Source organism: Leptonychotes weddellii, chromosome 1 (assembly GCF_054177405.1).
Source record: "Leptonychotes weddellii isolate Sample4059 chromosome 1, ASM5417740v2, whole genome shotgun sequence".
Classification (NCBI taxonomy): Eukaryota; Metazoa; Chordata; class Mammalia; order Carnivora; family Phocidae; genus Leptonychotes; species Leptonychotes weddellii.
This window is the reverse complement of record NC_138369.1, coordinates 65,061,287-65,078,631: the sequence shown is the minus strand read 5'-3', so window position 1 is coordinate 65,078,631 and position 17,345 is coordinate 65,061,287. Positions and strand designations below refer to the sequence as shown.

The following is a 17,345-nucleotide window of genomic DNA, read 5'->3' as shown; positions in this document are numbered from 1 at the left end:
CATAAGTCAACTGAAAATTGGCTACAGTTAGAAAATGTGTAAAGAGTTACAGCTACCTCGTGCTAGATCTGGTTACTTTGGCATTCTCAGTATTCATGGAAAGTGCCTTCCACTGTGCAGTTTTGGCCATTTCATCTGATATGTTAACAACTGAGGGATCAACACTGAAGAACAAATACACTTTTTGGTTAGTATTCAGTACTTGCAAAAGCATTAATACTGTCACTCTTAACTATATAATATTTGTCTTCATCAACATTAAATTGAGAACTCTTTGTCATGCACTTAAACCAAGGTCTAGCAAATATCAGAATTTTAGAGTTCTGTTAGAAAGGTTTCATGGGGAATTACATCCTTCTGTATAATCAAAACTAGGAGTAAGATTAATTAAATTGGCAATGATGCCCAAAGATGATCATCTTGGCTATAAGCCTATTATTGAAATAACAAAGGAATACATTAAATACAAAAAATACAGCCTCTTATGTTAATAAAAAAAAATAGTAATAAAAAAATACAGCCTCAAGTCAATTAGAAAACTTTTATAACTGGCACAAATTTCAGTTTCATCAACTAAAGATCCAAAGTATGTAAGGAAAACTTAAGATTATGGTTTTAAAAAAAAAAACTAGTTTTTAATAATTAAAAAAAAATCATTAAAAAGAATGATGGAAAAGGCAACAGTAAAAATAAAGCTCTGAAAATATTTGAACAGATAACACAAAAACAGGCTTATAAATATCACTTTCAGCTGACATTCACATTTTTAGTGTCAAAGTGTTATTCTATCAAATTTATCAAAATTCAAAATCAAAAGAACAAAATATTGTCCTTTCATTGTAAGGGATAAATGTAATCATTCCCTGTCTCTATAAAATACTGCAAAATTCATTCGAGACCCCAAATCCAACCATGATAATATCCATAAATAATTTTGGGCTCAAGGTTGTCAGCCACAAGTAATATGAAAGTACTATGAAGTTAATAGAAATATATCTGCAAGTCCTTTTTCTTCACCAAAAGAGTAATATTTCATGCATGCAAGTGACAAATACAAATGTCAAATTAGGTGTTAGGTTCACAGTGTGATGGCAGCTATGTGATAAAATAACTAAATGGCAGTCATTTTAGAAAGTACTAGCTTTGTTCACAATTTAAATCCAAATGTCATTTAAAATATAAGACTTCAGAGAAATGTGACATGGTCATTGCAGAATCCCTAGGAAAGGTGCTTTACCGGGTCAATTTTTTTTAAAGTGCACAAAATTTGAATGCCCAAATTCACAAGGGCAGAGCCTACCTACTCTGAGTAAATGTTTCTGTGGCTGGTTGCCAACTGCAAATAACTGAAGAGAGACATTCTTGAAGCACTTTCTAGCTTCAAATGTCCCCCTCTAAGCACTTTCCCATTAGTAGAAATTAAGACCTTTTTTTAAAGACAGTACATGTTTTGTTTTTTCCCAAAATGAAACGATGGGGAAAAAAAATCTGTCTACATTAAATCAATTACTTTCATATTTTATAGAGTTTTACAGTTTCTAAATGTTTTTCTTTATTATCTCATTTGATTTTCATGGCAAGTAATCCAAAGCTACTTAAGATTTTAAATTATGACAGATAAACAGGTCAGCCAATTGCTGGCATTCTTAATGTTCAAAATTTAAGCAAAGCAGCATTAATCTTGGCCTATGTCATCACTTAAAAAGAAAAGTAAATATACAGATAATCATTCTTTTTGTTAAACATCAGACAGTATAAGTATACATTCCACTTAAATTTATCAAGGCCCATGTATAACCATACTGAGAAAGTGATAATGCAGGACCTACAGAAACTAAGTGGTGAATAATCTCAGCAAATTGATGAGTCACTAATAACCATCATGGTAGTTCCTATGCTCTTTTTGTAAGTACAAGAAAGTTAATATATTAATTTGTTTAATAAACATTAATACATTCCAGCAAAGCAGAGCACTATAGCTGGGTATATTAAGATGTCTATACTTGGCACTTTAAGTATATAAGAAAGATTTGAGGGAAAATCATGAAAGGTGACACAGAGTAATACCAATGATGAAAATTAATAGTAAAAAGTATAAAGGAACATTACTTGATGAATTCATTTATCAAAACTAACCAACATGTACAAGTCTAAATAAGACCTCTGTAAAAACTATAAAAATTAATTAAAAAATGAAAAAAACCCAAAGTTAATAAATACCAACAAACCCTTTCCATTAATTGGTCAGGGAAGGAACCTATATACATTCTAAAACTGACTTTTCTACTATCAATAGCTAATCAGAAATAAATATGGAAATAGGAATCAGATACATGCATAAGTAATATAGGTTTTTAATCTTTTAAAACTACAAAAAAGTAAACAGAAGAATTTACCACTGCCTTTAGTTCTTAAATTTATAAGTAAATCACCAAAGTCATACAAAATAAGCTATATATGGAACTCAACTTTTTCTTAATATGAGCACTCACTGCCAATAGTCAAGTCACACCTTTGAACTCCAGGGCCTCTAAACATAGTCACAATTTGGAAGGTTATCAGAAAATGGATTACAAAGGTTAATTTTCCAGCACACACTGATGCAGGCCTAATAAAGGACAGAAAGGAAAAAGCTATACTGATTTTAATCTCCATTTAAACAGAAGGAGTGATGCACGACAAGTAACTCTTGTCTGCTTGGCATGGAAGTTGGTTTCAGGCTCTGGTCCAAGTCCAGCTTTTTCTTCACTCCTGCCTACAAACCTGCGAGGGGAAGAACCATGAGACTTCCCTTTCAAGTTCCTGAAGACCCCCTTTAGTTCTTGGCATTATGCCAGATACCGGTTTTGTCATCTTTTTAAAAACAGAGATCACTGCTTTTTGAAAATAGAGATCACAAAGCATTGCACGGCTTATTCATGTACTTGACACGTATAAAAAAATACATTTTACAAGATAGTTTTATCTCACCTATATTTTAGGGCCTTAACTGGAATCTGTAAGAGACTTCCCCCTTCAAATGGAAGGTGCACAGTGTCATCATCAGCTTGAAGCATTCGTTCAGCTTCCTTCAGAGCACATACATGAAAAAATTACTTTTCCCAGAATATTTCCAGGAGGACCAATTAATATATAAAATCTTCAAGAATTAGAAACCCAAACCGACAATATATTTAAACATATTTGCCATGACTGAAAAATTCCTTTTACTATTATAAATACATACTGGTAGCACAAAAAGAAAACAACCACTTGTAAAGGCTAAATTTTAAATGGTTATAACTTTCATTTCTTTAAGTTAATCATGAATACTACATTAAAATCAATTTACATAAATTTTATTAACAAATTATTAGTATATAATAGATAAAATTTTGTGAAATCTGATGGCTTGCATTACAATACAATATAAGCAAAACCTCATTTGGATAAGGCAGGATTTCTCAATCTCAGCAATACTGACATTTAGGGCCAAACAATTCTTTGTAGTAAGGGGCAGTCCTGTATATGCAGGATGTTCGGTAGCACCCCAGACCTCTACCCACTGGATGCCCATCCAATTCTGACAATCAAAAATTTCTCAAACACGGAAATATGAACCCTGAGGAGAAGTGTCACCCCTGGTGGAGAACAATTTACACTGGAGACATGACGCAAAATCATGGTATCATAATTACTGGGGACATGACAGGATGGACTGGAAGAGCATCTATACTCTCCTTTCTTACCACTAGAAACCCCAGTATTTGTAGGTGGCACTATGCCCAGCTTTTAAAAAATAATCATTTAAAAAAAATAAAACCATTGCTACATTTCCCAGCATTCCCTGCAACTCCATGTGGCCATGAGATACAAGTGGAACTTACTGGATGGCATTTCTGGAAAGACTTCTTAAAAAACAGGATAGCAGGGGACAGCCCATTTTGCTTTCTCACCCCATCCCCTTCCTTCCTGCCATCTCAAATGCGAACATGACAGCTCAAGCTCAGCGTTCATCTTGACCTATTAGGTGATTCTGAGAATGGAAACTGTGTGCCGAGGATGGGAGGACAGCAGCACGGAAGCTCCAGACAACTCTGTGGAACCATCCCACTAGATCACTTACTCCTCAAGACATCTACAGGAGAGCATAAACTCTTGTGTTTAAGCCTCCTTTACTTTCGTCTTCAGTTATATACACTGAACCTTATTCTAACTTAAAAAGAAAATAATAAACAGGTAATTTTAACCTAAGTATTTCATAAATGAATTGCATCCTCTTTGAAAATTCACCAAAAGCTCATGAACATTTACATATATAATATAGTTTTAAAGAAAACAATAATCTTTTAAAAGTTTTGGAGGCTCAATTCAAACTAGTGTTCCAGTTAGTATCCTAATTAAAGAGTCATAATTTTTGTCAAAAAGTAAACATAAAACCAGTAATTTTGCCATAAATCAGCACTGAATAATCAATCCAAACTATGAAAAAAATCCCAAGGCTTAAACCCAGTTGTCCATAAAGTTTTAATAAATACATTTCCATAAATACTATGCAATATAATAAGGCATAAATTACGTTGCTTTCTCTCAAAAATGAGAGGGAAAAAAGTAATTGTGAGATCTCTATTTAAACACACCACAATATTTAAAATGTGTATCTTTCTTCTTATCTTTGATTTTCAAACAATATTCTTAATGGGAAAACTGAGTAGGGTACTAAAATCAATACAATCATCTATGCTATATGTTCAGTTTCTACTTTTCCTTCTTACTAATAGCATTGAGCTGGTTATTTAAAAAAATCAAATTCAGAATAAAATATTCATGTAAATCTCTGTATACAAATTAACTAATGGTACATGATACCACATATTAAGACTAGAGTTTAACAGTACTTTTTATAAAAAGATTAAAGTCCCCTTTGTCATTATGTATATGTCAGATTATTAAAATGTTAAAATTAAAATGTACACTACAATATGCTTATGTATTTAATGTGCTTGTGTTACCTATGCTTTATCTATGTTTTAAACACTGCTAAATTCTCTCACTGTTAAAAATAAGTACTCATGTGATACGTAATTTTTAAAAGGTTATTGTTGGGTCAGGGCTTTGGAGAGGCAACTTAAGTTGGTAAAATGGGTCAGAGCTGATGTTTTGAACAAGTTACCTACTAACCTCTGCCTCAGTTTCCTTATTGGTAAACCAGAAATAAAAGAAGTACCTACACTTCATAATAATAAGGTTCTTAGGAGGATTAAAGGAGCAGATTCCTGTAAAGTGACCACGAGAGAGCCTGCTACCTGGTATGAAATATTAAACAACAAGTGAATAGCGTAAATTACCTCTTTCTCTTTTTTCTTTTTGTCATCTTCTTTCTTTTTCTTACTTTCTGGCATGAGATCATCAAGCCAACTAAGTTCTCTCTTTGTGAAACACAGATCCATGAGTTTGCGTACAAAGACTAATGCAAGAACCTTAAAAAAGTGGGGGAGAAACTATTAAGTAACATCTAAAAATATATAAATTATATCTAAAGAGAAATAGTATCAAGTCATAAATAACAAAAAAGTACTTCATGTATTTTATTTAAAAATCACTTCAGGGGCCCCTGGGTGGTACAGCTGATTAATCGTTGGGATTCTAGGTTTCAACACAGGTCATGATCTCAGGATCATGATAATGAGCCCCACCTCGGGCTCCACGCTCAGCAAGTAGTCTGTTAAAGTCTCTCTCTGCCCCTCCCTAAGTGCACGCGTGCACTCTCCCTCTCTCTCTCAAATAAAATAAATTTTTTAAAAAATTAAAATCACTTCATACACCATCTTATCTCAAAGGAACTGAGTCACATATTTATCTTTCAAGCTTCCTGCTCAAAGCAAACATATAAAAGAAATGGCATTTTTAACCTCTTCCTATATAAATCCCTTGCATTCTGCATAAAATTATAAAGCAGATTAAGCACAGTATCTTCACAGTACAAGATTATTAATTTTTATGATGACTTTAAATTATATACATTATATAGGCAGATATAACTTTTTCTTTTTTGAGAGTGTGTGAGAGGGGGGAAGAGAGGACAGACAGAGAATCTTAAACAAGCTCCATCTACGCCCAGCACAGAGCCCGATTCAGGGCTCGACCTCCTGACCTGAGCGGAAATCAAGAGTAGGACGCTCAACTGACTAAGACGCCCAGGCATCCCTAAATAGATATAAATTTAAAAATCTCTTAAGCAATGCAACAGAGAACCCATTTGCCAATATTAGGCTTAGATTTTCCAATCACATATATGAAAAAGATATACCATTACTTTGTTTTCCTCTAACTGCTACTAAGGTTGAAGATATTTTCAAATGTCCATTGGCCATTTGGGTTTCTTCTGTTCTTACCATTTTCCTTATTACTATCTTTTGCCTGGTTTTCAATTGCTTTTGATGACTTTTATTCATGAATTCATAAGAGCTCTGTGTAGTTCAGACAGAAGCATTTTATCTGCCTTATATGTTACAAATGCCTTCTCCCAGTTCACAATCCAATTTTACTATGTTCATATAAAACATTTAATTATCATGTGGTCAAATATATCTTTCCTTTACAGTTGGGTTTCCCTATCTTCTTTGAAAAGTTACCCTCAATCACTGGACTATACAAATATTTTTCAAAATTTTCTACTACATTTTAACATTTAAATCTTCAATTCATTCATGGTTTCTTTCTGAATATGGTACTGGTTACAGAAGCAACCTTAGCTCCCATACACAGTCAAGTCTTCTAAGACTATATACTAAATTTTCCCACATAGACGAATTATCACCTTTAATGAAATAACTTGTTCATGGTACTCAAGTGGTAAGTTCTCACATATTCTGATAAATTCTGGACTCACTAGTCTACTTTTCTGATTTCTGTCTGTTCCCATGCCAATTCCATGCTGTGTTGGCTGCACTGACTTGACAGCAATTTTTAAATATTTAGTTATCACAACAGCATGGTATCAGCACAGGAACAATCAAGTCCCTCACCCCAGACCCAACCAGGAATTCTTAATTAGCTTTGTTTTGTTATTCCTCTGGTATTTATTATATCCTTATTTTTTTCATTAATATGCAATTTACATATAGTAAAATAGAAAAATATCATATATACAGTTTGACACTTTTGACAAACATACATATTCATGGAACCCACATCCAAACAAGATACAGAACATTTCTACCATCCATGTTGTTATCTATGACTCTGGCACTTATTTTTCTCTATAAGCTTTAAAATTATCTGGTTCACACTGACAACAACCTCCCCGAATACACACAAACACACACGCAAATAAAACTCATAAAATTCATACTTGGAAATGACATCTTTACAATACTAAGTATGCAAAACAAAGAACATGATATATATTCCTCTTTGTTCAGGTCTTAATTTTATGTACTTCAACATTATTATGGATTGAATTGTGTCCCCATGAAAGATACACTGAAATCCTAACCCCCAGTACCTCAGAATATGACTTTATTTGGAAATAGGGTTGTTGGAGATAAAATTAAGATGAGGTCATACTGGAGTAGGGTGGGTTCCTAAAACAGTACGTCCAGTATCCTTATAAAATGGCCATATAAAGATACAGTGATACACAGAACACTACATGACAAGGTGGCAGTTTGGAGTTATACAGTTGCAACACAATGCCAAAGACTTTCAGCAAACCACCAGAAGCTAGGAAAAGGCAAAAAAGGGTTCCCTTACAGGGTACAGAGGGAGCATGGCCCCATCCACACCCTGACTTCAAACTTCCAGCATCCAAAGCTATCATTATAATAAATTTCTTTGGTAAGCCAATGAGTTTTCTGGTAACCACCCACTCTAACAGCATTCTTACTAATTCTATTAGGGGCTTTTAGTCTTTTTTCATTTGAGTCGTTTGAGTTAATAGGCAAACAATCACACTATCTACAAATAATGTTATCTCTTCCTTATAACAAATATTGTATTATTCTTATATCACAGTTAGAATCTTCATATCAAATAACAACAGTAATAGTGTGCTTCCCTATATTAGAACTCAGTTACAAATTTTTATTCACAATGACTGCAATTTTATAAGTCTTTCTATCTTTATGTTGGTAATTCTTACTTGCTGCTAAAGTATCACAGTCTATTTAATCATGATATATTACTTATAGAAACACTGTAAATTTCTTTATTTGTTAATATCTTAAGATTTTTTGCACTTATATTAGTGAGAAGTCACCATCATTCTTTTGTACAACTTTATTAGGCTTTGGTATTAAGATCTTGTTAGTGTTTCATGAGAAAAAATGCAGACGTTTCCATCTTTTCCTTTGGTCTACAATAAGTCAAGAAGTACTGGAATTAAATGTTCTTAAAACTCAGTTGGGCCTGTGATCCAAGGGCAGATCTTTGGCCATTTTTCCAGTCTCTTGTATGCAACTGAGTTATACAGATCCATAGATTTTATATTTCTCTTTGGGTTAATTCTCAGAAACGTATGTATGTATAGAATGGAAATAATCCATCTCCTCTAGATCAGTGGCAGGAAAACCACAGCCCTTAGATTAAATCTGGCCCTACCTGTTTTGTATGGCCTGTGACCTAAAATAGCTTTTAAAGATGCACATTTGGAATTGATTTGATGACAGGGAATACTAACTTTAAACCTCAGCCTCAGCCAAGTGAAATATTATCCTAAATGAAAAAGAATTCCATTCTTCTCATTAGTAGTCTTTCATTTTAATTTTTTTAATTAACATAATGTATTACTTGTTTCCGGGGTACAGGTCTGTGATTCATCAGTCTTACACAATTCACAGCGCTCATCATAGCACATACCCTCCCCAATGTCTATCACCCAGCCACCCTATCCCTCCCACCCCCCTCCACTCCAGCAACCCTCAGTTTGTTTCCTGAGATTAAGAGTCTCTCATGGTTTGTCTCCCCAAGATGAAACCAGAGTAGTCTTTCATTTTAAAAAACTGTAAAATTACTTTTTAGATTTCACCAATAAGAAATTATGGAAATTTCTCTCCTGTTATAGAAGTGCCTATATATCTTGTGACCTACAAAGCTGAAAATATTTACTATTTGACACTTTACAGAAATAAAGTTGGTCAACCTCTACTCTAGATGTATAATATTCCTATAGATTCATGTAGTATTTTCTTAAAGCCCTTCAAATCTCTTTCACAGCTGTGATTACATATCTTTTCTCTTTCTTAATCTTGTATATTTTGCTCTCTTTTCTTCTTCTTTTTTTTTTTTTTAAAGATTTTATTTATTTATTTGACAGAGAGAGACACAGCGAGAGAGGGAACACAAGCAGGAGGAGTGGGAGAGGGAGAAGCAGGCTCCCCGCAGAGCAGGGAGCCCGATGCGGGACTCGATCCCAGGACCCTGGGATCATGACCTGAGCTGAAGGCAGTCGCTTAACCAACTGAGCCACCCAGGCGCCCGCTCTCTTTTCTTCTTTACTTAAGCTTGGAAGGAGTTTATTCACTACTGATTTTACAAATAAAAAATTTGGTTGCATTTTTTTAAGTCTTCTTGAATAATATATGTAATGAAGGGTATACATTTTCCTTATGAACTTTAGGTGTCTCTCACAGACTTGGTTAAAAATTCTCTGCTGCAATACCTACAATGTTTTTTTTAACTCAGTTTTCAACCCAGGGATTATTTCAGCATTTAATCTCTAAATGCTTTAGATTTTTCTAGTGCTTTTCATTATTCATCTGTAACTTAATTTATTTGTGATCAGGAAATGTAATTACCTGCATAATTTTTATAGCTTTTTAATTTTTAAGATTTTCTTTGTGGTCAAGTACATAGCCAATGTTTACATGGAATTTACAAAAGGATGAATATTCTGTTTGCAAAATGCAATATTCTGTGGTAATTTAGTGAACCATATTGTCTTATTAATATATCATCTAAAATCTTTATTATTTTTTAACTTCTAGATCTGTTAATTTCTGAGAAAGATGTACTGAAACATTCTATTAAAGAACTAAGCTGTTCCAGTTGCTTTGCTTTTTTACATCTGGTTATCATCTTTGTCCCACAAATGTAAAAGTTGTTTAAAAATACAAAACAGCATTCTATAGCCCAAGGACTAACAAACAAACAAAAATATAGAAAATAAAAAGCAAATTCAGTTTCTGAAGCGACTGGTTTAATAGCTATGAAAGGGCCAATTCATATTTCAAAACACCTAAGGTGCTTAAAATGGGCTATTTCCTTTCTCAAATATAAATATTACTAATACATTACTATATTATAGTACTAAGATAAACGTTAGTAAAGCACTGTTGAAACACACAGGAGTGTTATTAACTAGTGACAAAGTCTGAAAAAGTTAGGAGAAAAAAAAAAAAAAGCCTTACCATCATGGGAAAAACTACCGCAGCAGCTGAAGCTTTTATCACCCACAAAAGAACCAGACAAGTGAGCTGAATGACTGTGAAAATATGGACCTTCCAGAGAGGCACGTAACGAAGGTATATCAAATCGGGCTGATGCTTAGCAGGCATTCCGAATAATTTTATACGGTCAAAAAACTATGTATTGAATGGAAAACAAAGCAAGAAAAAGTTTTCAACAAAAGTATCATTTCTGCTACTTAGGAAATTATATACAACCTTAGCGTTTTGTGATTTAAACTCTAATCCTTGATATGTTCTGATAGTATAGGAGAATATTTCAGTACAGAACATCTGGACTCAAGCAGAGGAGCAAAAACCAAGGCAATCATTCTAATTTAATGCAATTAATTTAATCAGAAAACGCAAATGAAAATGTCTTAATTTGTGGGATTAAAATATTTAAATAAATTTATCTGCTATAATCAACTGCACAAGGCATTTACTTTCTTTGACCTTGTTTTCTAATATGTACAATAAGAGAGCCACAATTTCCTAGGTTCTTTCCAACTCTAACATTATCAATTTTATAAAATAGCCTGAAGTAACAATTACTAAACTTTCACCCAATGAAAAGGAAACGATGAGCAAACTCCTTGGTCTTTTTGAACTTTAGTTCCCTCATTTATAAACCAGGAGTAAGATCTCACAAAATTGTAAACGAAAGTTGTAAAAGAAAAAATTAAAAAAAGAAAATCAAGTGAGTTAATGAGATCACTCCTTGACCAGTGGAGGGGAGATCCAGGACTACTGAAAAAAATAAAGATGCTGTCTCTGAGAAGCCTTGCCAGCACCAGCTGTCAGCTTTCCCTGATAAGGTGGCCATGCAGTGCTAACAGTGCTTTCGGAGCCCAATGTTTTACAGGAAGAACTTAGTAAATTTTATCAGGTTGTTTTCCAGGAATTATTATCAACAAGACGAACAGAGTAGGGAAATCACTGGGTTCTAACCCTGGCTCCATTGCTTACTTGGTTAAGAATCATCCATAAGTCCCTCTATTCCTGTTTCCCAGGTGACAAAATTAATATTTCTTCCTTGCCTGCTGCTTAACAATGTTTTGAGAATCACAGACAATAATCTGTGTACTAGGCTTTATAAACTGTATTGCACCACACAAATGGCAAGTATTAACCATTCCAGTCCTCAACATGCCCCCTTCTTATACTAGTCTTTATCAATAGTTACAGGGCCTTTCATTGGCTTCTATTAAAAATAAGTAAGGATGATCTCCTTCATGAGCTCATTGAGGGAAAAATGTGTAGTAAGCAATAATCACTTGGAAAATGTGGATGTGAAGTCATCAGCTAACCTGCCTCCCAGAGTATCAGAGTTGAGCATACATCACTACCATCATAAAAACAATCTTTGCAAATTTAAAATATGTTTTAACTTTTTCTACAAAATTATTAACTACTTAAGACTTGCCTGGATTCCTTTTAATGAGGAAACTCCCATATAAAGGAAAACACCATACAGGACAGGCATTGGAATAAACTGTAAATAAAAGGACCACAGTTAGAACCCATGCTACTAAAACAATTTCATAGTAATAAAATACACAAAAACATAGTGAGTACCTATGGAGACAGAATTAAAAGATCTTTCAGTGATGAGATCTAACTTTTCTATAAATAAGAAAAATGCTAATAAACGAGAGCCTCCTTGAAAAACTGTCTCTCTCCTACATGTTTCTTCCTGAAACGGGAGAATGTTCAGTGGTTAAGAATATGAGCACTACAATCAGACTGCTTGGTTTAAAATGGAAGTTAACCTTTTCTTGAGCCTTAACCTCTCTATGCCATAATTTCTGTAACAGATTGCATGAAGATTAAAGGATCTCAAATACTAAAATACTCAGAAAAGCACATGGTGCCTATCAATCAAAAGCTTTAGCCAGGAATTAAAATAAAAACAATAAAAAATTTTTAAAAGCATTAGCCATTATTATTGTTATCACTACCATATAGTAACTACTATTCAATAGTACCATTTACTGATATAATAATTGAACTCCACTCCCAAAGAAAGTCCTTATTACTTTGGCAGTTAGAGGGATCCCAAATGCCTACCTACCATACCTAGGCATCCTACAGGAAAGCCATTAGCAGGCTCCATCCACCTACTCAAAAACCACAAGCAGTACTCTCACCACCAAGAAAAAGAACTGCAAAGAAAAAAGACCTAACAGCTACAGAGGAAAACCACATTCACGCTCTACTGAACAACTGAGTATGTCCTTCCTAAGAAACCTAGGAGGAAAAAGTACTACAGGAAGAGAAGAAAACAAGTTAAAAATCTAGTAAGTACCCTCAGGAAATTTCAAGAAAATATTTTATCCATAAAGCAACTTCAGAATGCTAGGAAAAATAAATAATCAGAATGAAAAAGGCTTCTAGAAATTTAAAGAGATAATTATCAAAATAAATAATTTTGTAATAATGATTTTGATGAGACTAAAGAGATCAATCTAAGAAAAACAGGAAATTTTCATTAAGAGTGAGGGCACAGGATAGAAACATGAGAACATTTCCAGAAGGTAAAATATCTGTCTACCTGAAGTTGAAGAACTATCTAACAGAAAGAAAAGAAACTAAACACTGGCCAAACATTCCCATAATCAAAGGCACAAGTTTCCAGAGAACAATGGCCCATAGCGAGAGCGGTAGGGTGAATGAAAGTCCTTATCCATATATCCACCTAAATATCCTAGTGAAATTGCAGAACACCAGGAGTAAAAAGGAAGTTTTGGTAGCTTCTAGAAAGGAAGAAAATGCCTCTGAAATTACAAAAACCAAAGAGGTATCAGACATTTTATTCGGACCACTGGTCTATAGGAAACAATGACTTTAAGACTCAAAGAAAAGGGCGCCTGGATGGCTCAGATGGTTGAGCGTCTGCCTTCGGCTCAGGTCATGATCCCAGGGTCCTTGGATCGAGTCCCTTGGATCGAGGGAGAGCCTGCTTCTCCCTCTGCCTCTCTCTCTCTCTCTGTCTCTCATGAATAAATAAATAAAAATCTTTAAAAATAAAAAAAAAAAGACTCAAAGAAAAATAATTTGAACACTGAAACATAGGTATATCTATCAATCAAATGTGAGAATAATTTGAAACATGAAAGAACTCTGAAAGTTTACCACCCATGGCACCACATATGAAAAAATTAGGAATTCCTTTAGCAATGCAAAAAAAAAAAAAAAAAGATGTAAGAAAAAGTAGAAATAGCATATGCAATTCTTTTTTTAAAGTAAGGGAAGGTAACAGGTGCTAAGAAAACTTATTGGGTCCTAAGGCTTGGGCAGTTACTCTTCAAGCAGCAATAGGAGATTAGGGAAATAGGGTGTATTTCTGCCTCCACTCAGGCAGATCGGACTGCTTAGTCCTCAGTGAACACATGTGTATCATCATAATACTGCTTATGTGTTCGCAGAGGGTTTACATTTTTATAATTTAACTTACAGAAAAAGCATGGACAGTTTAATTATAATTACAGCACAAAATGCAAATGTTGATAACCATTAAAATAAAACTAAAAACACAGTCAACCAAAGGCAGGTGATGGAAGGAAGACTGGCTGGTAGCCACTTAAGTGTGCTAAATCCTCATAAAACATCCGACCTTACATGACACACTCCCAAGGTATTTAGTCTCAGGACCCCTTTATGTTCTTCAAAGGTATACTGAGGACACACTCCCCAAATACTTTTGCTTTTGTGGACCCAGAGGTCGTCCTTAGACTAAACTTTGAGAATCACTCTTAGGCAAAGAGACTCAGTGTAAAAATAATAAAGCAAAAAATAAAATTATAAAAATATGTAAAACTATAATGGTTGTAACCACCAATATAACTTAAAAAAACAAAAAAGTTCAAAAGAGTTTACCTCTGGAGAGTTGTTTTTGGAAAGTAAGGGAGAATAGAGAGACTAAGGTTTCATTTTAGGGCTTTCTTGATGTTCTATTTGAATTTTTCTGCCTATATACAGTCAATACTTAAAAAATTTTAAAGGCAACCTTCCTTAGTAAGGGACAATATCCCCGTAAGAGTGCACTAAATCTTTCTCCTCTTTTGTCAAGTACTTCTAACAATACACTCACCACAATGCAGTAAATATCCCTTTACCTATCTGTTTCACCAACTAGACTGCCAAGTTCTGAAAAGCAGACAATAATATATCCTATTTATTATTATTTCCTCAGTCTTAATAGCAGAGTAAGTACTCAACAAATATCTGGTGAATTAGTTGCTAGAAAGTTCATAAGATGAAGGCCAAAGAATTCTAATTTTTTTAGTTAATATAATAACATACATACACACTCCAAGTTTTGTCCCCAATTTATAAATGTACACAACTCTTTACTTAATAGTTTTCTTTGCAAACTAAAACACCAAGGGAAAAAATGGAGTTGAGCTCTTCCACAATGAAAAGAAAATTTCAGATTAGGTACTTTGCTACATTTGCTATTATTATGTTTTTTAATCACTAGATTCATTAGGATATGTATAGTAAAAACCAGATGTAACTAAAAGATATTTAACATAAAGTTTAATTTCTTGCATACTTCATTTATATTAGCTGTTTGTTTGTTTGTTTTTAAGATTTTACTTATTTATTTGACAGATAGAGACACAGCGAGAGAGGGAACACAAGCAAGGACAGCGGGAGAGGGAGAAGCAGGCTTCCCGCCGAGCAGGGAGCCCGATGTGGGGCTCAATCCCAGAACCCTGGGACTGTGACCTGAGCCGAAGACAGACGCTAACGACTGAGCCACCCAGGCGCCCTGTTTTTGTTTTCTAAGGAGCGCTACTACCTTTATTTCATTTAGTTGATCAGAAATAATACATTTATTTAATTAATAGCAATTATTTTCACATTTTGGTCAAATAACTATGTCAAACATATTTCACTATTACTTCCTCTAAGATGCCTATAAAATCCTCTGGGTATATTCTTCTTTTAGATCATAACTAAGCCATGGATTAACTCCTTCCAAAACTCTATAGTCTTTAATACTATCCTTTTACAGTATTTCTAAGATGGACACATCTAACACTGAAATGCCTCCCATACTAAACACCATATAATAGAATATTATTTTCCAAGTAAATTCCAGGAAATGAAACTAATTTTAGATATTTTCATGTTTCATTTTCATACAACCAAGTATAATTTTATGACAAAAAAGATGTTAAAATATTGCAATAGAGATTTTACCTTTAGTACTGAAGTCATGAACACAGACAGGCCCATTAGAATAAAAATCATTAGCCCTGTAACTCGCTGTTCACGAATTCCCAAAAACTTGGGTTGTTCCCCTGGAGCAGAACATTCAGATTCAAGTTTCAAGCTGTTGACATGACTTATTGACAACACTGTTGCAGCCACAAACCATGGAAGTCCCATGACAGAGCAAACCCCCAACATAACACCAACCATGAGCAAATCAAGGTGATAGCCAGCTCCTTTCTGAAAAGTGAAATGAACATGAATATTTATAAGTCTGAACTGTTCTTTTAGGTTAAAATTCTATATCACTTTATAAACAGAGAAGAAATTAATTTTGATCTCACATCTTTTAATGTTCCAGTCATTATGAAAATACCTCAAACTCTTGAAGAAATTACAAAACCTGACACAAAATTTTAAAATTACCTTCAATTTGTGCTCCTTTCTGTTTATGATTACAGCTGTAATTTGTTGATCCATAAAGATGAGAATGGTACAAAGCAGAGCTGGAATAGCAGCTATTAATAAAGTCCACCAAGGATTTTCTCCCAATGGGCTTATGATCCAGCCCCTACTTGGATCAGTAGGCTGTTAAAAAATTAAAGATAAAAAGAAAAAAGTTTCTTCCTACCGCACAAAACTTCCACAACATAGGCTGTGTCTATTCCAAGAAATTCCAAGGGATAAGAAAGAACTAGATTAAATCTTGGAATGGATGGTGAATTATCTGCACAAGAATGCTTCCCATCCCTCAACGCAGGTCCCTTGGCCATGGAGTCAATCTTTCCAACTAGAGGTGGAATCCATTTCCTCCCCTTGGACCTAGGATGTCCTTATGGTTTACTTCAGCCAACAAAATAAAGCCAAAGTGACACTGTGTGACTTCTGAGTCTTGATCTCAAGGGAACTTGCAGCTTCTCTAACCTTCCTGGAACCCTGAGATTAGCTGTTGAGTAAGCCTGGACAAGCCTTCTTGAGGATGAGGTACAATGTGGTGAGACAGAGAAGGGAGCCAGTTACCCCAGCTGCTTCAGCCATCTGATCTGAGTTCCCAGACATGGGAATGAAGACATATTACCCCCATCAAAGCAATGGATGACTGCAGCCACATCAAAGATCCCAAACCAGCTTAGTACCAACTGCCACCTATTTATGAACAAGTAAGGGGTTGCTGTTTTACAGGCTTTATGTTTGGGGAGGTTTGTTATAGACAAATAGGTAAGTGAAGCAGAGTGTCATTTCAACATGCTCCTAACCTACTTCAAATAAAGTGAGGTCAATCTACCTACTAGATCAACTCCTAAACTAAACTGCTTTGAAGATCCTACAGACTAGTTATCTTGGCAGGGTCAGTACTACATCAGAACAGGGGCCTCAGGACATATTTTTCCAAAGCATCTACTGACAAATATCTGGCACTTTATCAGACACAAATACATTCCACAGCTGTAACGTAAAATTTGTTTTATAACAAAAAATTTTAAAAGATCCTAGGAGTTTAATATTCTTGGAGGGCATTGGATATATTGAAATCTAAACATGTTTTCATTACCTAAACTTCATTGTAAGTTTGTTTTTTCTTCACAAAAACACTTGTCAATACAAAAGGAACATTTAATATTTTCAAATGCAGGTATTCCAATTTTCCCACACCGATACACATTAAGCTGCTTGATATTCAAAACTGTACATGATTAA

The 17,345-nt window shown here is 34.3% G+C and overlaps 1 protein-coding gene across 6 annotated transcripts in view; it reads right to left on the bottom strand.

The window, feature by feature from the left end:
* SLC4A7 (solute carrier family 4 member 7) overlaps positions 1-17,345 on the bottom strand; it is a 107,664-nt gene that overhangs the window by 6,121 nt on the left and 84,198 nt on the right. For 4 of the 6 annotated variants that reach the window (XM_081825576.1, XM_081825570.1, XM_081825573.1 and 1 more), the window contains 7 exons: positions 16,074-16,235; positions 15,636-15,887; positions 11,851-11,919; positions 10,389-10,562; positions 5,328-5,459; positions 2,971-3,068; positions 57-164 (listed from right to left, as the gene is read on the bottom strand). In XM_081825576.1, coding sequence (XP_081681702.1) covers positions 57-164; positions 2,971-3,068; positions 5,328-5,459; positions 10,389-10,562; positions 11,851-11,919; positions 15,636-15,887; positions 16,074-16,235 — 995 coding nt within the window. The remainder of the gene's footprint in view (positions 1-56; positions 165-2,970; positions 3,069-5,327; positions 5,460-10,388; positions 10,563-11,850; positions 11,920-15,635; positions 15,888-16,073; positions 16,236-17,345) is intronic. The other 2 variants (XM_081825577.1, XM_081825574.1) reach the window with 1 other exon arrangement.